The sequence below is a fragment of the Dendrobates tinctorius genome, unplaced genomic scaffold (assembly GCF_039654945.1).
Source record: "Dendrobates tinctorius isolate UK_male_01 unplaced genomic scaffold, ASM3965494v1 ptg000495l, whole genome shotgun sequence".
Taxonomy (NCBI): Eukaryota; Metazoa; Chordata; class Amphibia; order Anura; family Dendrobatidae; genus Dendrobates; species Dendrobates tinctorius.
Window position 1 is genome coordinate 618,822 of NW_027362155.1, and position 22,587 is coordinate 641,408.

General features: G+C 42.3%; 1 protein-coding gene across 2 annotated transcripts in view; it reads left to right on the forward strand.

Moving 5' to 3' along the window:
* Positions 1-22,587, forward strand: part of LOC141078052 (phospholipid scramblase 2-like) — an 88,410-nt gene that overhangs the window by 44,060 nt on the left and 21,763 nt on the right. Inside the window, exons 2-3 of one of the 2 annotated variants that reach the window (XM_073564858.1) lie at positions 5,676-5,729; positions 8,660-8,826. In XM_073564858.1, the coding sequence (XP_073420959.1) occupies positions 5,717-5,729; positions 8,660-8,826 (180 nt within the window). In that variant the 5' untranslated portion in view covers positions 5,676-5,716. The remainder of the gene's footprint in view (positions 1-5,675; positions 5,730-8,659; positions 8,827-22,587) is intronic. The other variant, XM_073564857.1, reaches the window with a different exon arrangement.

Sequence of the window (22,587 nt, forward strand, 5' to 3'; positions counted from 1 at the left end):
GTACGACCGGAGTGTGAGGCCTCCGACACTGCTGCTGGAGGGCTGGTGACAACTACCGCCTCAGGATCGCTGGGATCTGACCGCAGCACCGAGCGTCAGAACCGTTCTCCCAAATAACAAGGCCGCCATCGTTGTTGGACCCTTGATTTCCAGCGGTTTTCACCATCGCCGGTCGCTCTGAGGATGTTTTTGGCCGATTCATCATAGAATCATAGAATCATAGAATCGTAGAGTTGGAAGGGACCTCCTGGGCCATCTGGTCCAACCCCCTGCTCAAAGCAGGATTCGCTAAATCATCCCAGTTAGATGTCTGTCCAGCCTCTGTTTGAAGACTTCCATTGAAGGAGAACTCACCACTTCTCGTGGCAGCCTGTTCCAAATGGACTTTTGAATGTTTTCTGTGTGCGGAGCGGAGCCGCGCGTGCACGTGGTGTGCGGAGCGGAGCCGCGCGTGCACGTGGTGTGCGGAGCGGAGCCGCGCGTGCACGTGGTGTGCGGAGCGGAGCCGCGCGTGCACGAGGTGTGCGCAGCGGAGCCGCGCGTGCACGAGGTGTGCAGAGCGGAGCCGCGTGTGCACGAGGTGTGCGCAGCGGAGCCGCGTGTGCACGAGGCGTGTGGAGCGGAGGCGCTTGTGACCAGGACAAGGAATGACTCTGGAGCAGGCGGGAGGACTAAGATGGCAGCAGTGGAGGCTCCCAGAGGGTGCCCGGCGGCCATGATTGCTTCAGAGAGGGCTCAATGGCTTTAACGTCTATGTCATGTGGGCGAAAGGGGTTAATTGGCCAGTTTAGTCAACGTGGAGAACCTGTGATGTGTAGTGATGGGTGGACTCCTACAGGAACTGCGATGTGTGGACTTTCACTTTGCATAACTCCCATTATTACTCCATATACCCCCATTATTACTCCGCATACCCCCCATTATTACTCCATATAACCCCCATTATTACTCCATATAGCCCCCCATTATTACCCCATATAACCCCCATTATTACTCTGTATAACCCTCATTATTACTCCATATAATCCCATTCTTACTCCACATACCCCCATTATTACCCCATATAACCCCCATTATTACTACATATAACCCACATTATCACTTCGTATACCCCCCATTATTACTCCATATACCCCCATTATTACTCCATATAACCCCCATTATTACTCCGTATAACCCCCATTATTACTCCGTATAACCCCAATTATTACTCCGTATAACCCCAATTATTACTCTGTATAACCCTCATTATTACTCCATATAACCCCGTTATTACTCCACATACCCCCATTATTACCCCATATAACCCCCATTATTACTACATATAACCCACATTATCACTTCGTATACCCCCCATTATTACTCCATATACCCCCATTATTACTTCATATAACCCCCATTATTACTCCGTATAACTCCAATTATTACTCCGTATAACCCCAATTATTACTCTGTATAGCCCCCATTATCACTCCATATACCCCCATTATTACCCCATATAACCCCCATTATTACTACATATAACCCACATTATCACTTCGTATACCCCCATTATTACTCCATATACCCCCATTATTACTCTGTATAACCACAATTATTACTCCGTATAACCGCCATTTTTACTCTGTATAGCCCCCATTATTACTCTGTATACCCCCATTATTACTCTGTATAACCCCCATTATTACTCTGTATAACCCCCATTATCACTCCATATACCCCCATTATTACCCCATATAACACCCATTATCACTCCATATACCCCCATTATTACCCCATATAACCCCCATTATTACTCCATATACCCCCATTATTACTCTATATAACCCCCATTATTACTCTGTATACCCCCATTATTACTCTGTATAACCCCCATTATCACTCCATATACCCCCATTATTACCCCATATAACCTCCATTATTACTCCGTATAACCCCCATTATTACCCCATATAACCCCCATTCTTACTCCGTATACCTCCATTATTATTCTGTATAACCCCCATTATCACTCCATATACCCCCATTACCCCATATAACCCCCATTCTTACTCCGTATACCCCCATTATTACTCCGTATAACCCTCATTATTACTCCGTATAACCCCCTTTATTACTTCGTATAACCCCCATTATTACTCTGCTTTACCCCATTATTACTCCATATAACCCCATTATTACTCCATATACCCCCCATTATTGCTCCGTATACCTCCATTATTATTCTGTATAACCACCATTATCACTCCATATACCCCCATTACCCCATATAACCCCCATTCTTACTCCGTATACCCCTATTATTACTCCGTATAACACCCATTATTACTCCATATACCCCCATTATTACTCCATATAACCCCCTTTATTACTTCGTATAACCCCCATTATTACTCCGCTTACCCCCATTATTACTCCATATACCCCCCATTATTACTCTGTATAACCCCCATTAATACTACATATAACCCCCATTATTACCCCATATAACCCGAATTATTACTCCATATAACCTCCATTATTACTCCGCATACCCCCATTATTACTCTGCATACCCCCATTATTACTCCATATAACCGCCATTATTACTCAGCATAACCCCATTATTACCCCATATAACCCCCATTATTACTCCATATAACCCCATTATAACCCTGTATAACCCCCATTATTACTCCGTATAACCCCCACTATTACTCCATATACCCCCATTATTACTCCATATACCCCCATTATTACTCCGTATAACCCCCATTATAACTCCATGTAACCACCATTATTACTCCGCATACCCCCATTATTACTCCATATAACCGCCATTATTACTCCGCATACCCCCATTATTACCCCATATAACCCCCATTATTACTCCATATACCCCCATTATTACCCGTATAACCCCCATTATTACCCGTATAACCCCCATTATTACCCCGTATAACCCCCATTATTACTCTATATTCCCCCTTTATTACTCCGTATACCCTCATTATTACTCCGTATAACCCCCATTATTACCCCGCATAACCCCCATTATTACTCCATATAACCGCCATTATTACTCCGCATACCCCATTATTACCCCATATAACCCCCATTATTACTCCATATACCCCCATTATTACCCCGTATAACCACCATTATTACTCCGTATAACCCCAATTATTACTCCGTATACCCCCATTATTTCTCCGTATACCCCATTATTACCCGTATAACCCCCATTATTACACCATATAACCGCCATTATTACTCCATATATCCCCATAATTACTCCATTTACCCCCCATTATTACTCCATATGCCTCCATTAGTACTCCGTATAACCCCCATTATCACTCCGTGTACCCCCATTATTACCCCATGTAAACCCCATTATTACTCCATATACCCCATATAACCCCCATTATTACTCCATGTGCCCACAATATTACTCCGTATAACCCCCATTATTACTCCATATAACCCCCAGTATTACTCCGTATAACCCCCATTATTACTCCATATACCCACAATATTACTTCGTATAAACCCCATTATTTCTCCATATAACCACCATTATTACCCCAAATAACCCCCATTATTACTCTGTATAACCACCATTATTATTCCGTATAACCCCCATTATTACCCCGTATAACCCCCAATATTACCCCGTATAACCCCCATTATTACCCCGTATAACCCCCATTATTACCCCGTATAACCCCCATTATTACTCCATATAACCGCCATTATTACGCCGCATACCCCCATTATTACTCCATATAACCCCATTATTACTCCATATACCCCCCATTATTGCTCCATATAACCCCCATTAATACCGCATATAATCCGAATTATTACTCCATATAACCGCCATTATTACTCCGCATACCCCCATTATTGCTCCATATACCCCCCATTATTACTCCGTATACCCCCATTATTACTCCATATAACCACCATTATTACTCCGTTTAACCCCCATTATTACTCCATATAACCCCCATTATTACTCCGTATAACCCATTATTACTACATATACCCCCATTATTACTCCATATAACCCCCATTATTACTCTGTATAACCCCCATTATTACTCCATATAACCGCCATTGTTACTCTGCATACTCCATTATTACCCCATATACCCCCATTATTACTCCATATACCCCCATTATTACCTCATATAACCCCCATTATTACTCCGTATAACCCCCATTATTACTCCGTATAACCCATTATTACTACATATACCCCCATTATTACTCCATATAACCCCCATTATTACTCTGTATAACCCCCATTATTACTCCATATAACCGCCATTGTTACTCTGCATACTCCATTATTACCCCATATAACCCCCATTATTACTCCATATACCCCCATTATTACCCCATATAACCCCCATTATTACTCCGTATAACCCCCATTATTACCCTATATAACCCCCATTATTACTCCATATACCCCCATTATTACTCCGTATAGCCCACATTATTGCTCCGTATAACCCCCATTATTACTGCATATAACCCCCATTATTACCCCATATACTCCCCATTATTAGTCCTTATACCACCATTATTACTCCATATACCCCCAATATTACTCCGTATACCCCCATTATTACTCAATATAACCCCCATTATTACCCCATATACTCCCCATTATTACTCCTTATACCACCATTATTACTCCATATACCCCCATTATTACTCCATATACCCCCATTATTATTCCATATAATCCCCATTATTACTCCATATAACCCCCATTATTACTCCGTATACCCCCATTATTGCTCCTTATATCCCCCATTATTACTCCTTATACCCCCATTATTGCTCCTTATTACTCCCATTATTACTCCTTATTCCCCCATTATTACTCCATATAACCCCCATTATTACTTCGTGTACCCCATTATTACTCCATATAACCCCCATTATTACTCCTTATACCCCCATTATTGCTCCTTATTACCCCATTATTACTCCATATAACCCCGATTATTACTCCTTATACCCCCATTATTGCTCCTTATTACCCCCATTATTACTCCATATAACCCCCACTATTACTCCATATACCCCCCATTATTACTCCATATAACCCCCATTATTTCTCCATATACCACCATTATTACACCATATACCCCCATTATTACTCCGTATACCCCCCATTATTACTCTGTATACACCCCATTATTACACCATATACCCCCCCATTATTACTCCATATAATCCCCATTATTACTCCATATACCCCGTTTATTACTTCATATAACCCCCATTACTTCATATACCCCATTATTACTCCATATACCCCCCCATTATTACTCTGTATACCCCATTATTACTCCATATACCCCCCATTATTACTCCATATAATCCCCATTATTACTCCATATACCCCGTTTATTACTCCATATAACCCCCATTATTACTCTGCATACCCCCATTATTACTCCATATAACCCCCATTATTACTCCCTATACCCCCCATTATTACTCCATATAATCCCCATTATTACTCCATATACCCCGTTTATTACACCATATACCCCCATTATTACTCCATATAACCGCCATTATTACTCCATATAACCCCCATTATTACTCCCTATAACCCCCTTTATTACTCCGTATAACCCCCATTATCACTTTGTCTTTTGTGTTTTTAGACCTTTAGACGTTTGGATCCGGTCTCTTGTGCCTCCTGCCCATGTCGTTCAAAGGTAATTTTCTTCCGAGCTCCTGGTCTTCCATTCATCACTGTGTGTCCTGACTGTAGATTATGTGATTATATATGATCACCCTGATACTCTACATCGTACTCCAAGTGTCCATCTGGGGATCTCATGAGTAATCGTTCTACTGATCTGGAATCCCTGTAGCCTACAAGAAAATCAGGCCTGGTCAATAGTACGGGAGAATGGACCCGCGCCATAACAGCTGGATAAAGCTGATTCCACAGTTTTCATCAGGAGAACGTTATGAAGGGACAATAATTACATCAATAAATCACGTTGATTGTCCAGTGATTGTGCAGAATTCTGCATTGACGTCTACTCATCTGCTCGCCTAATCCCACAAAGACCTGTCATCGTCTTCTTGACTATTGCAAACTGTAATGCTCAGGAGTAAAGGTCATTTAGGTGACACTGGAGATGTTCTTCCTATTGAGTAACCTGAAGATTTTCATCTCATAAAAGAACCTGCAGACGATTATATCAGAGCAAAAAATGGAGATATCCAACTCTTGGAAGAGTCTAGAGGCTTCCTTCTGATGAACGAAAGTGGAGATGTCCCTCTTATGAAAGAACCTGGAGGTGTCCACATCATGGAAGAACCTGATCACAACTCATAGAAATATAAAAATCGGAGGATGGTGCCTTGTGTAATATACGTCTTAACAAAAAGACTAATCAATGGAGAGTAAACGTTCCCAACAGGTGTCTGTTTGACTTATGTAATTGACTTATATAGGTGTTAAAGTTCTTGTAACTGTCACACTAGTCAGTACTCATGGGCAAGCCATGAGTTGGGTAAGTATATATAAACTTGGCACACACCAAAGGTTTCTGATGCAGAAAGGTGATTTTTAATTATACAACAGTACATACATACACAGACGTTTCGGTCTAGGACCTTCATCAATGTACGATATATTGTACTGTGAGATTCTTAGTGACTGGGCTTTGTGAGATAGACCAATCCTGTGAGGAGGCACATGAAGCCGTCCCACTGCGTGGTTGTTTGTGGAGTGTGGACGCAGTATCCGCCGCGAATCCCAAGTCCTCTTGGGATTCGCGGCGGATACTGCGTCCACACTCCACAAACCACCACGCAGTGGGACGGCTTCATGTGCCTCCTCACAGGATTGGTCTATCTCACAAAGCCCAGTCACTAAGAATCTCACAGTACAATATATCGTACATTGATGAAGGTCCTAGACCGAAACGTCTGTGTATGTATGTACTGTTGTATAATTAAAAATCACCTTTCTGCATCAGAAACCTTTGGTGTGTGCCAAGTTTATATATATTTAGTTCACGGATTGGGATCCTACTTGGGCACCACCTACAATTCTCAGGGTTGTGCCAACGGTTTTGTTCTTACATGAGTTGGGTAAGAGCCTATTATGCCCTATACAGTAGCCAAGAGGTCCGGGGTTAGATACCAATGGGCTCATCATAAACAAAAGAGGTAAGGCAAAGGCATGGTCAGGTCACAGTCCAAAGGTCTGAATTCCAGGAAGGCAGCGGATCAAGACAAAGGGGCTAGGGAAACGGATGGTCAGAGGCAAAATCCAAAGAAGTGCAGAAATAGATCAGAGACAGAACGCTGGGCTAAGGGTACTACTGGCAGTAATCGGAGATAGACAGACAGTTAAGTAGCCAGGGAATCACATAGAACAAGTGACACCTGAAGGAAATCCCTGCCCCAGTTTGGGCGATTGGACTGTCACTCACAACACTGACAGCTCAGCACGCCCCACCGTCAGATTGGTTGGCTAAGCTGCCATTTACCACACTGGGTGGAGGAATCGTGACAGTACCCCTATTTACAGGTGGGTCAGACCAATGATGACTGCTTAAGCCTTTGGTCTTTGGTGTGAATTTCACTTCTGAAGGTGCCAACATCCTTTGGGAAAGGTGATTAAAGTGAAGAAAAATGACGCCTGAAGTGTTGCTGTCAATCCATTAAATAGATCCATCAATCCTTAGGATTTTATTCAAATGATCCTTTATTTGTGAAAGTCTACACTGGTTACAAGTTTCAGGTACACAATGCTCTTCTTCAGACCAAGTTAGACTAGTTAGGTCTTATGTATTTGTTGGAGCGTGATTTTATTCTAATTATGTCATAGGAAAAATATGAAACGTCCATCTTGTTGAAAAACCTCAAAGTGTACACTTCATGGAAGAACCTGGCGATATTTATGCAATAGAAGAACCTAGATAGCGACTTTATTTTTTTTTTGTGGAGGGCAGGTTCTTACCCTTCTTGTCTGTATTTACCAAAATTTTCAATTAAAACACAGAGCAATATTTTAACAGAACAATCTAGAGAGATTAATCTCAAATAAAGAAACTTGGAAATGTACATCTCGTGGAAGAGCCTGGAGATGCCTGTCTTGTAGAAGGGCTGAATGATGTCTGTCTCCTAAAAGGACATGGAAATGTCCATCTCATAGAAGGGTATGAAGTTGTTCATCTCATAAAAGGTCCTGGAGATGTTTGTTTTGTAGAGTTCCCTCAAAATAACCATCTCGTAGATGGGCCTGAAAATGTCCATCTTTTAGAAGGGCTTGGAGATGTCACTTGTAGAAGGACCGAGAGATGTCCATTTTATGGAAGGACTTGGAGATGTCCATCTAATAGAATAGTTATTATGGACAGAAGATTCTTCTCTATTTTGTTGAGTAAATTGATCTAAATAGAAGAAGGTTTGATCACGTGAGGAGCCAGCACAGAAGAATAAGAGTTTTTTATGTATTGGACATCAATGACATGTGGAAGGTTTCACTTTGCTGGCACAATAAGAGAATAACTGTATAGAATATACAGGGAATGTAGAGCATTAACCATTGCAGAATATGAGTTTATGACCATGATCATTCACGTTTCCAAAATTTCACATTGAGTCTCCAAACTCTTTGCAGATTCATCATCACCTCAGACTAAACCTCTTGAAGATGAACCTCCGAGCTATAATCTCATTGCACCATATGCACCCCCGAGTACAAGTGCACCATCTGCCCCACCAAGTTATGAACTAGACACTCCAATATTGAAAGGGCTTCCATCCGGCATGGAGCAACTTCTCCAGGTAAGTCATCTGTCACATCTCTCAAGAAGTCTCTGTCTTGTGTGTGCTCCCCATAGTGTCCTCCATGAGCAGCTGTAGAGCAGAGTTGATCTCTGAGGAGTCCAACTATGTCCTCAGGTGATTGGAGAAAAGCACTGTGACGTCTGTGTTCTCTTACTGCCTTCCCAGCATGTCTGTCTCCATTCCCATTCCTGTCTATTCTTTCTCTCCTGCCTGCATTCTTTATCTGCCTCCTGTGGCTTATCTGCCTTTCTCCCTCTATGTTTTGTCTTTCTCCCATGCCTGCCTATCTCCTCTGTCTCTCTTCCTCCTGCCCTTCTCATCTCACTGTCCTATTCCTGACCTTCTCATGTGCCTGTCTCCTCTTTATCCACAAAATATTCGTAGCTTGCCTACAAATCTTTCTCCCCTTTTTCCCCAGGGTCGGACTGGTTTGTCTGTGGCCTACAGGGGGAATTGACCCTAGGGGCCCACCCTACAGCCCACCCTACAGCTATATGCAAATAACTTAGCCGTTATCCCCGATATAGTGGAGCGTCGACTGTAAAGCACAGGCGGTGGCTGCACCTCTACTGTGCGCCACCATAACTGGGATGTACAATTACAGTAGTTTGCATTAAAGGGTGCTATCCGCAGGTTAGGTGATAACTTATTGATCGTTGGAATCCGACCATTGGAAAGTGCACCGATCGGAAGAATGAAGAACTTTTATTCATGAACGGACACTTTTATCCCCATTTTATAATGCAGCGGCAGGTGGGATGTCTGACCGCAGCTCCATTCATCCTCTTTGGGGGCTTCCAGAAAAAGCCAAGTGCAGCCCCTTAGGGGATGAATAGATCAGTGGTCGAGTCCATACTAATAGGGATAAGTGTTCACATTCTGCAGATCGCTGCAGGGTCCCAGCAGTCGGACCCCCACCAATCTATAACTTATCCTTTGGCCACATTCACACATTCAGTATTTGGTCAGTATTTTACATCAATATTTCTAAGTCAAACCCAGGAGTGGAATAATCAGAGGAAAAGTCTTGTAAAGACACGTCACCAATTCTGTATATATCACCCACTCCTGGTTTTGGCTTACAAATACTTAGACAAAATACTGACCAAATACTGAATGTGTGAACATGACCTTAGGATAGTTGATTACTTGTTTTTACCGTAGAACCACTGGAAGTGCATATTTGCTACTGTGTAATAGTCACGGGACAGGGAGGTGTTAAACGTCCAAGTGTTTAATCTCTATTGGAAATCAAGAATCTTCTCCTTATTGATATCAGATAGAACAAGTGACCTCCATGTACAACACAATTCCCTATACCAAGACCAATAATACCACATACAAAAGGACCAAATTCCGCCACACCATGACCAGACACCATATTACCTCCTCATAGTGACCGAATAATATAACATACAGGGAACAAATACTGCCACACCATGACCAGACCACATATTACCACCACATGTTGACCGAATAATATCACATACAGGAAACAAATACCGCCACACCATGACCAGACCACATATTACCACCACATTTTGACCGAATAATATCACATACAGGGAACAAATACCACCGCACCATGGCCAGACCACATATTACCACCACTTGGAGACCGAATAATATCACATACAGGGAACAAATACCACCGCACCATGGCCAGACCACATATTACCATCACTTGGTGACCGAATAATATCACATACAGGGGACAAATACCACCGCACCATGCCCAGACCACATATTACCACCACTTGTTGACCGAATAATATCACATACAGGGAACAAATACCGCCACACCATGACTAGACCACATATTACCACCACTTGGTGACCGAATAATTTCACATACAGGGGAAAAATACCGCCACACTGACCAGACCACATAGTGACCGAATAATACCGCATACAGGGGATTACTGCAGTCACATCATGACCAGACCACATAGTGACCAAATACTGTCCCGTACAGGAGAAATACCACCAAATCATGATAAGATCACATATTACTATCACATAGTGAGAGTACTATAATACTGATCATTAGAGATGAGCGACTTTGCCTTTTTTAGGGTCGAGTCGGGTTTCATGAAACCAGACTTTCTTAAGTCGAGTTGAACGAAATCAGACGTCTATAGGGAAAAGTCAAAGGTCCGACTGAAACACAAAACCCAATGCAAGTCAATGGAGATGCAAAGTCGGCAGGGAGTGGAGGACAGTAAACACACCTACATGCCGGACCACTTTTCTAAAGTGCGCAAAAACTCTCTCTCTCCAGACGCTGCACATGTCATCTCGTTGCCCACAGTGTACATCCTTGATCAGTGGCTGAAAAGAGTCACGTGCAAGCATTCTGGGAAATCCGACTTTGGAGCTAGTTTTGCCGACCGCATGGCCGACTTCACGCCGTGGTCGGGTTTCGGTCGGCGAAACCCGACTTTGCCATAAGTCGGCAACTTATGAATCTGGCTGACTTGTTTCGCTCAACTCTACTGATCATTAAACCACAATACTAATAACACTAATATTACCAGTGGTGACATTATACGCAGGAGCTCTGTATATAGTTTCAGTGTACATGTAATACAGTGATCACCAGTGACATTATACTCAGGAGCGCTATATATAGTGTACAGGTAATACAGTGATCACCGGTGACATTATACCCAGGAGCTCTGTATATAGTTTCAATATACAGGTAATACAGTGATCACTGGTGACATTATACACAGGAGCTCTGTATATAGTGTCAGTGTACAGGAAATACAGTGATCACTGGTGACATTATACACAGGAGCTCTGTATATAGTGTATAGTGTAAGTATACAAGTAATGGAGAGATCACCAGTGACATTATACACAGGAACTCTGTACAAAGTATCTGTGTACAGGTAATAGAGTGATCACCAGTGACATTATATACAGGATCTCTGTACAAAGTATCTGTGTACAGGTAATAGAGTGATCACCAGTGACATTATACACAGGAGCTCTGTATATAGTGTCTGTGTACAGGTAATACAGGGATCACCAGTGACATTATACACAGGAGCTCTGTATATAGTGTACAGTGTACAGGTAATACAGTGATCACCAGTGACATTATACACAGGAACTCTATATATAGTGTCAGTGTACAGTATTATGAATGAGTCACCGTAGGAGGCAGACACAAAAATAGCAGCTAAGTCCAGAAAACCGGAGAAGTTGGCAACTATCAGATTGCAGACCCCTGAACCTAACAACACAACTAGAAGTAGCCGTGGGGGGTTCCTACGGTGCCCTAGACCCCTCGATCACAGCCGGAGAAACTAAATAGCCTAAATACAGAAAAGGAAATCTAAACTGCCCCAGAGCAGACCCCAAAGTAAAAGGCAGCCCCCAACATATAATGACGGTGAAGCAAGATGAAAAAACACACACACAGATAGAAAGATAGGCTGAGCAAACAATGGGGCCCAAGCTAACTAAAAATAGGACAGGATAGGACAGCTGCTGTCTGCAATCTGCAAAAAACCCTAAAAAGACATAAGCCAACAGGCTGATATGGAAAAAGGCCCTGAAGCAGCTAGGCTTCAAAAACTATATCAGCACTCAGGTATTTTCTGAAGACAGAGCTAAAGGAATTCAGCTCACCCCAGCAGGGAATGACAGAAATCCAGCAAAACAAAGACAACGTACAAATGCAAACGGAAGAGCAGAAAACTTAGCTTTTGGAGAGCAGGAATTCAGACTGGTATCCAAGGATCCCAAAGAGAAATCACCCGCAGAGCAGAAGGGCGTGGACAGCCTTATATCCAGTCAGAAACTCCACTCAGCCAATCATCACCATTAGACCCAGATGCTAGATAATCAGGCTCACTATCTTTCTTTACTAGAAGAGGGAGTTCATCGGGCCTCAGTGGTAAAGGGGAAAATGAACTCACAACAGTACCTCCCCCTTGATGGGTCACCGAACCCTCAACCACGCCACCAGGGCGATCAGGGTGAGCCCGATGAAAGGCACGCACCAATCTTTTGGCATGAATATCAGAGGCAGAGACCCAGGAATTATCCTCCTGACCATGACCCTTCCACTTAACCAAATACTGGAGTCTCCGTCTAGCCAGACGGGAATCCAGTACTTTCTCTACCTCATATTCCATGTTACCTTCAACCAATACAGGGTCTGGAGGTGCCACCCCAGGAACAACAGGTTCAACAAACCTCTTCAGCAAAGACTTATGGAACACATTATGGATTTTAAATGTGACAGGAAGAGCCAAACGAAAAGAGACCGGATTAATAATATCCAAAATCTTGTAAGGTCCAATAAATCTAGGCTTAAACTTAGGAGAAGCCACCTTCATAGCAATATTTTTTGATGATAACCACACCATATCACCAACCTTAAACTGGGGACCAATGGTCCTATGTCGGTTGGAAAACCGCTGGGCCTTTTCCTGGGAGAGAGATAACTTATCCACCACTTGATCCCAGATCTGGTGCATTCTCTCCACCACAGTGTCAACACCTGGGCAGGCAGAGGGCTCCACCTGCCCTGAAGAAAATCGAGGATGAAACCCAAAGTTACAAAAAAAGGTGACATCAAAGTGGCAGAACTAGCTCTATTATTTAAAGCAAATTCGGCCAAGGGCAAAAATGAAACCCAATCATCCTGATCAGCGGAAATAAAACATCTCAAATATGACTCCAAGGTCTGGTTTGTTCTCTCTGTCTGCCCATTGGTCTGAGGGTGAAAAGCAGAGGAGAAGGACAACTGAATTCCCAGCTTGGAACAGAAAGTTCTCCAAAATCTAGACACAAACTGAACTCCTCTGTCAGATACAATGTTCTCAGGAATCCCGTGCAAGCGAACCACCTGTTGCAAAAACAGGGGTACCAACTCAGAGGAAGACGGCAACTTAGGGAGTGGTACAAGATGGACCATCTTAGAGAATCTATCACAAATCACCCAAATAACAGTCATTCTCTGAGAGACAGGCATATCAGAGATAAAATCCATTGAAATATGGGTCCATGGCCTCTTGGGGACAGGCAAAGGCATCAACAACCCACTAGAGCGAGAACACGATTTAGACCGGGAGCAAGTCCCACAGGACTGCACAAAATTCCTGACATCACGAGACAAGGAGGGCCACCAAAAAGACCGACTCACCAAATCTCTAGTACCAAAAATACCTGGATGACCAGACAAAGCAGAGCAATGAACTTCAGACATCACTCTCCTCTTCCACTGGTCAGGAACATACAACTTCCCACTGGGACAACGCTCAGGTTTGTCCTCCTGGAACTCTTCCAGAGCACGTCTCAAATCGGGCGAGATGGCAGAAAGAACTACCCCTTCGCCTAAGATGGTAGCAGGTTTGGTCACCACAGGAGAATCGGCAAAGAAGCTCCTAGAGAGGGCGTCTGCCTTGACATTCTTAGTTCCAGGAAGAAAAGAAACCACAAAATCAAAACGTGTAAAAATCAAGGCCCACCTAGCCTGTCTAGGGTTCAAGCGCTTAGCCGACTCTAGGTAAATCAAATTTTTGTGGTCAGTGAGGACCACGACTTGATGCTTAGCTCCCTCCAACCAATGTCTCCACTCCTCAAATGCCCATTTCATGGCCAACAGTTCCCGATTCCCCACATCATAGTTACGTTCAGATGGAGAGAACTTTTGGGAAAAGAAAGCACAGGGATTCATTTTAGATGTTACAGGATCCTTTTGGGACAAAACAGCTCCTGCACCAATCTCAGAAGCATCCACCTCTACCTGGAACGGAAGTGAGACATCAGGTTGCCGCAAAACCTGGGCGGAGGTGAATCTTCGCTTCAGCTCCTGAAAGGAAGAAACAGCCTCTGGAGACCAATTTAACACATCAGCACCCTTCTTAGTCAAATCAGTCAATGGCTTGGCAATACTAGAAAATTTTGCTATAAATTTCCGATAAAAGTTAGCAAAACCCAAAAACTTCTGAAGGGCCTTCAAAGAAGTGGGCTGAACCCAATCATGAATGGCCTGTACCTTGGCCGGGTCCATTTCAATAGTTGACGGAGACAAAATAAATCCCAAAAAAGAAATCCTCTGTACTCCAAAAAGGCATTTAGATCCTTTGACATACAGGGAATTCTCCCTCAAGATCCGGAACACAGTCCGAACATGTTCCACATGAGAATCCCAATCCTTGGAGAAGATCAAAATATCATCCAGGTAGATAATCAAAAATTTATCGACAAAATCTCTGAAAATATTGTTCATGAAGCACTGGAAGACAGAAGGGGCATTAGTGAGCCCAAAAGGCATCACCAGGTACTCAAAATGTCCCTCCGGAGTATTAAACGCCGTCTTCCATTCATCCCCATGCTTAATGCGAATAAGATTATACGCCCCCCTGAGGTCAAGCTTGGTAAACCAACAAGCACCTTTAACTCTAGAGAATAGATCCGAAATCAGGGGTAACGGATACTGATATTTAACAGTAATTTTGTTGAGGGCACGATAATCAATACAAGGTCTTAATGATCCATCTTTTTTGGCTACAAAAAAAAAACTGGCACCTAAGGGTGAAGAGGATGGTCTAATATGACCCTTCTCCAACGCCTCCTTAATATAGGATCGCATAGCCTCGTGCTCGGGTACAGATAAATTGAAGAGCCGACCCTTGGGGAATTTACACCCCGGGCTCAGTTCAATTGGACAGTCATAACTTCTATGAGGAGGCAGAGACGCAGACTCATTCTCACTAAATACATCATAAAAGTCCGCCAAATAATCAGGAACATCATGCGACTGAGGAGAGGTGGAAAACACCGGAGCCTCACTAAAGGCACACCGACAACCCCAACTCACCACAGACACAGATTTCCAATCCAAAACTGGATTATGAATTTGCAACCAGGGAAACCCCAGAACAATGGTATCATGCAGATTATGCAACACCAAAAATCTGCAATTTTCTTGATGGTCTGGGGCGACCCGCATTACCACCTGGGTCCAAAACTGAGGTTTATTTTTTGCCAAAGGAGTAGCATCAATCCCCCTCAAAGGAATAGGCGTCTGCAGAGGTGTCATCGGAAATCCACAACGTTTAGCAAAATCCAAGTCCATTAGGTTTAGAGCTGCTCCCGAATCCACAAAAGCCTTGGCGGAAAATGTGGACAGGGAGCAGATCAGAGTAATAGCCAGAAGAAACTTAGGTTGAACACCACCAACAGAAAACGTGTGTGCAAAGCGTTTCTCTCGTTTAGGACAGACAGAAATAATATGCGAGGCATCTCCACAGAAAAAACACAACTTATTACGCCTTCTGAACTCCTGACGCTGCTCTCTGGACAAAACTCTATCACATTGCATAGGTTCAGACATTTGTTCAACAAGTGGCAACACTACTCGTGCAGTTTTGCGTTCGCGCAAACGCCGATCAATCTGAATGGCTAATGACATAGAATCGTCAAGACCAGAGGGAACAGGAAATCCCACCATAGTATCTTTTACGGCTTCTGACAAACCCTTCCGAAAGAGAGCAGCCAAGGCATTATCATTCCAGGTAGTAAGTACCGCCCACTTTCGGAATTTTTGACAGTACGATTCTTCAGAATCTTGACCCTGGTTCAATGCCAGCAGGGTCTTTTCAGCCTGATCAATGGCATTAGGTTCGTCATACAACAACCCCAAGGCTTGAAAAAATGCGTTCACATTAGTCAGAATAGGATCATCAGGTTTCAAAGAAAACGCCCAATCCTGGGGATCGCCACGCAGCAAAGAGATGACAATTTTAACCTGCTGCGCGGAGCTCCCTGACGAGTTAGGCTTCAAGGCAAAAAATAATTTACAATTATTTTTGAAATTCAAAAATTTAGACCGATCCCCAAAAAATACATCAGGTGTGGGAATCTTTGGTTCAGCAGTATGTGAATGAGCAAGGTAGGCGGAAATTCCCCGCACTTCCACAGCGAGCTGCTCCACACGATCAGACAATTGCTTTATCTCCATTGAGAGAAAAAAAATCCCCCTACGGCCTCAGAGATATAGAGGAAAAAATATACACACTTTTTTTTTTTTACAATTCTTTCCTGTTATTGAGTACCCTAGGATCTGCGGTTCGGCGGGTGATTCTATTATGAATGAGTCACCATAGGAGGCAGACACAAAAATAGCAGCTAAGTCCAGAAAACCGAAGAAGTTGGCAACTATCAGATTGCAGACCCCTGAACCTAACAACACAACTAGAAGTAGCCGTGGGGGTTTCCTACGGTGCCCTAGACTCCTCGATCACAGCCGGAGAAACTAAATAGCCTAAAGACAGAAAAGGAAATCTAAACTGCCCCAAAGCAGACCCCAAAGTAAAAGGCAGCCCCCAACATATAATGACGGTGAAGCAAGATGAAAAAACACACACACAGATAGAAAGATAGGCTGAGCAAACAATGGGGCCCAAGCTAACTAAAAATAGGACAGGATAGGACAGCTGCTGTCTGCAATCTGCAAAAAACCCTAAAAAGACATAAGCCAACAAGCTGATATGGAAAAAGGCCCTGAAGCAGCTAGGCTTCAAAAACTATATCAGCACTCAGGTATTTTCTGAAGACAGAGCTAAAGGAATTCAGCTCACCCCAGCAGGGAATGACAGAAATCCAGCAAAACAAAGACAACGTACAAATGCAAACGGAAGAGCATTTGGAGAGCAGGAATTCAGACTGGTATCCAAGGATCCCAAAGAGAAATCACCCGCAGAGCAGAAGGGCGTGGACAGCCTTATATCCAGTCAGAAACTCCACTCAGCCAATCATCATCATTAGACCCAGATGCTAGATAATCAGGCTCACTATCTTTCTTTACTAGAAGAGGGAGTTCATCGGGCCTCAGTGGTAAAGGGGAAAATGAACTCACAACAGTACAGGTAATACAGTGATCCCCAGTGACATTATACACAGGAGCTCTGTATATAGTGTCAGTGTACAGGTAATACAGTGACCACCAGTGATATTATACACAGGAGCTCTGTATATAGTGTCAGTGTACAGGTAATACAGTGATCACCAGTGATATTATACACAGAAGCTCTGTATATAGTCTACAGGTAATACAGTGATCACCAGTGACATTATACACAGGAGCTCAATATATAGTGTATAGTGTACAGGTAATACAGTGATCACCAGTGACATTATACACAGGAACTCTATATATAGTGTCAGTGTACAGGTAATACAGTGATCACCAGTGACATTATACACAGGAACTCTGTATATAGTGTCAGTGTACAGGTAATACAGTGATCTTGTGACATTATACACAGGAGCTCTGCATATAGTGTATAGTGTACAGGTAATACAGTGATCACCAGTGACATTACACACAGGAGCTCTGTATATAGTGTATAGTGTACAGGTAATACAGTGATCACCAGTGACATTATACACAGGAGCTCTGTATATAGTGTATAGTGTACAGGTAATACAGTGATCACCAGTGATATTACACACAGGAGCTCTGTATATAGTGTATAGTGTACAGGTAATACAGTGATCACCAGTGACATTATACACAGGAGCTCTGTATATAGTGTCAGTGTACAGGTATACAGTGATCACCAGTGACATTATACACAGGAGCTCTCTATATAGTATATAGTGTACAGGTAATACAGTGATCACCAGTGACATTATACACAGGAGCTCTGTATATAGTGTACAGGTAATACAGGGATCACCAGTAAAATTATACACAGGAGCTCTGTATATAGTGTATAGTGTACAGGTAATACAGTGATCACCAGTGACATTATACACAGGAGCTCTGTATATAGTGTCAGTGTACAGGTATACAGTGATCACCAGTGACATTATACACAGGAGCTCTGTATATAGTATATAGTGTACAGGTAATACAGTGATCACCAGTGACATTTTACACAGGAGCTCTGTATATAGTGTACAGGTAATACAGGGATCACCAGTAATATTATACACAGGAGCTCTGTATATAGTGTATAGTGTACAGGTAATACAGTGATCACCAGTGACATTACACACAGGAGCTCTGTATATAGTGTATAGTGTACAGGTAATACAGTGATCACCAGTGACATTATACACAGGAGCTCTGTATATAGTGTCAGTGTACAGGTATACTGTGATCACCAGTGACATTATACACAGGAGCTCTGTATATAGTATATAGTGTACAGGTAATACAGTGATCACCAGTGACATTATACACAGGAGCTCTGTATATAGTATATAGTGTACAGGTAATACAGTGATCACCAGTGACATTATACACAGGAGCTCTGTATATAGTGTATAGTGTACAGGTAATACAGTGATCACCAGTGACATTATACACAGGAGCTCTGTATATAGTGTACAGGTAATACAGGGATCACCAGTAATATTATACACAGGAGCTCTGTATATAGTGTATAGTGTACAGGTAATACAGTGATCACCAGTGACATTATACACAGAAGCTCTGTATATAGTGTCAGTGTACAGGTAATACAGTGATCACCAGTGACATTATACACAGGAGCTCTGTATATAGTGTCAGTGTACAGGTAAAACAGGGATCACCAGTGACATTATACACAGGAGCTCTGTATATAGTGTCAGTGTACAGGTAATACAGTGATCACCAGTGACATTATACACAGGAGCTCTGTATATAGTGTCAGTGTACAGGTATACAGTGATCACCAGTGACATTATACACAGGAGCTCTCTATATAGTATATAGTGTACAGGTAATACAGTGATCACCAGTGACATTATACACAGGAGCTCTGTATATAGTGTACAGGTAATACAGGGATCACCAGTAAAATTATACACAGGAGCTCTGTATATAGTGTATAGTGTACAGGTAATACAGTGATCACCAGTGACATTACACACAGGAGCTCTGTATATAGTGTATAGTGTACAGGTAAGACAGTGATCACCAGTGACATTATACACAGGAGCTCTGTATATAGTGTCAGTGTACAGGTATACAGTGATCACCAGTGACATTATACACAGGAGCTCTGTATATAGTATATAGTGTACAGGTAATACCGTGATCACCAGTGACATTTTACACAGGAGCTCTGTATATAGTGTACAGGTAATACAGGGATCACTAGTAATATTATACACAGGAGCTCTGTATATAGTGTATAGTGTACAGGTAATACAGTGATCAACAGTGACATTATACACAGGAGCTCTGTATATAGTGTCAGTGTACAGGTATACTGTGATCACCAGCGACATTATACACAGGAGCTCTGTATATAGTATATAGTGTACAGGTAATACAGTGATCACCAGTGACATTATACACAGGAGCTCTGTATATAGTGTATAGTGTACAGGTAATACAGTGATCACCAGTGACATTATACACAGGAGCTCTGTATATAGTGTACAGGTAATACAGGGATCACCAGTAATATTATACACAGGAGCTCTGTATATAGTGTATAGTGTACAGGTAATACAGTGATCACCAGTGACATTATACACAGGAGCTCTGTATATAGTGTCAGTGTACAGGTAATACAGTGATCACCAGTGACATTATACACAGGAGCTCTGTATATAGTGTCAGTGTACAGGTAAAACAGGGATCACCAGTGACATTTTACACAGGAGCTCTGTATATAGTGTACAGGTAATACAGGGATCACTAGTAATATTATACACAGGAGCTCTGTATATAGTGTATAGTGTACAGGTAATACAGTGATCACCAGTGACATTATACACAGGAGCTCTGTATATAGTGTCAGTGTACAGGTATACTGTGATCACCAGCGACATTATACACAGGAGCTCTGTATATAGTATATAGTGTACAGGTAATACAGTGATCACCAGTGACATTATACACAGGAGCTCTGTATATAGTGTATAGTGTACAGGTAATACAGTGATCACCAGTGACATTATACACAGGAGCTCTGTATATAGTGTACAGGTAATACAGGGATCACCAGTAATATTATACACAGGAGCTCTGTATATAGTGTATAGTGTACAGGTAATACAGTGATCACCAGTGACATTACACACAGGAGCTCTGTATATAGTGTATAGTGTACAGGTAATACAGTGATCACCAGTGACATTATACACAGGAGCTCTGTACATAGTGTCAGTGTACAGGTATACTGTGATCACCAGTGACATTATACACAGGAGCTCTGTATATAGTATATAGTGTACAGGTAATACAGTGATCACCAGTGACATTATACACAGGAGCTCTGTATATAGTATATAGTGTACAGGTAATACAGTGATCACCAGTGACATTATACACAGGAGCTCTGTATATAGTGTATAGTGTACAGGTAATACAGTGATCACCAGTGACATTATACACAGGAGCTCTGTATATAGTGTACAGGTAATACAGGGATCACCAGTAATATTATACACAGGAGCTCTGTATATAGTGTATAGTGTACAGGTAATACAGTGATCACCAGTGACATTATACACAGGAGCTCTGTATATAGTGTCAGTGTACAGGTAATACAGGGATCACCAGTGACATTATACACAGGAGCTCTGTATATAGTGTCAGTGTACAGGTAAAACAGGGATCACCAGTGACATTATACACAGGAGCTCTGTATATAGTGTCAGTGTACAGGTAATACAGTGATCACCAGTGACATTATACACAGGAGCTCTGTATATAGTGTCAGTGTACAGGTAAAACAGGGATCACCAGTGACATTATACATAGGAGCTCTGTATATAGTGTCAGTGTACAGGTAATACAGTGATCACCAGTGACATTATACACAGGAGCTCTGTATATAGTGTCAGTGTACAGGTATACAGTGATCACCAGTGACATTATACACAGGAGCTCTCTATATAGTATATAGTGTACAGGTAATACAGTGATCACCAGTGACATTATACACAGGAGCTCTGTATATAGTGTACAGGTAATACAGGGATCACCAGTAAAATTATACACAGGAGCTCTGTATATAGTGTATAGTGTACAGGTAATACAGTGATCACCAGTGACATTACACACAGGAGCTCTGTATATAGTGTATAGTGTACAGGTAATACAGTGATCACCAGTGACATTATACACAGGAGCTCTGTATATAGTGTCAGTGTACAGGTATACAGTGATCACCAGTGACATTATACACAGGAGCTCTGTATATAGTATATAGTGTACAGGTAATACCGTGATCACCAGTGACATTTTACACAGGAGCTCTGTATATAGTGTACAGGTAATACAGGGATCACTAGTAATATTATACAGAGGAGCTCTGTATATAGTGTATAGTGTACAGGTAATACAGTGATCACCAGCGACATTATACACAGGAGCTCTGTATATAGTATATAGTGTACAGGTAATACAGTGATCACCAGTGACATTATACACAGGAGCTCTGTATATAGTGTATAGTGTACAGGTAATACAGTGATCACCAGTGACATTATACACAGGAGCTCTGTATATAGTGTACAGGTAATACAGGGATCACCAGTAATATTATACACAGGAGCTCTGTATATAGTGTATAGTGTACAGGTAATACAGTGATCACCAGTGACATTATACACAGGAGCTCTGTATATAGTGTCAGTGTACAGGTAATACAGTGATCACCAGTGACATTATACACAGGAGCTCTGTATATAGTGTCAGTGTACAGGTAAAACAGGGATCACCAGTGATATTATACACAGGAGCTCTGTATATAGTGTCAGTGTACAGGTAATACAGTGATCACCAGT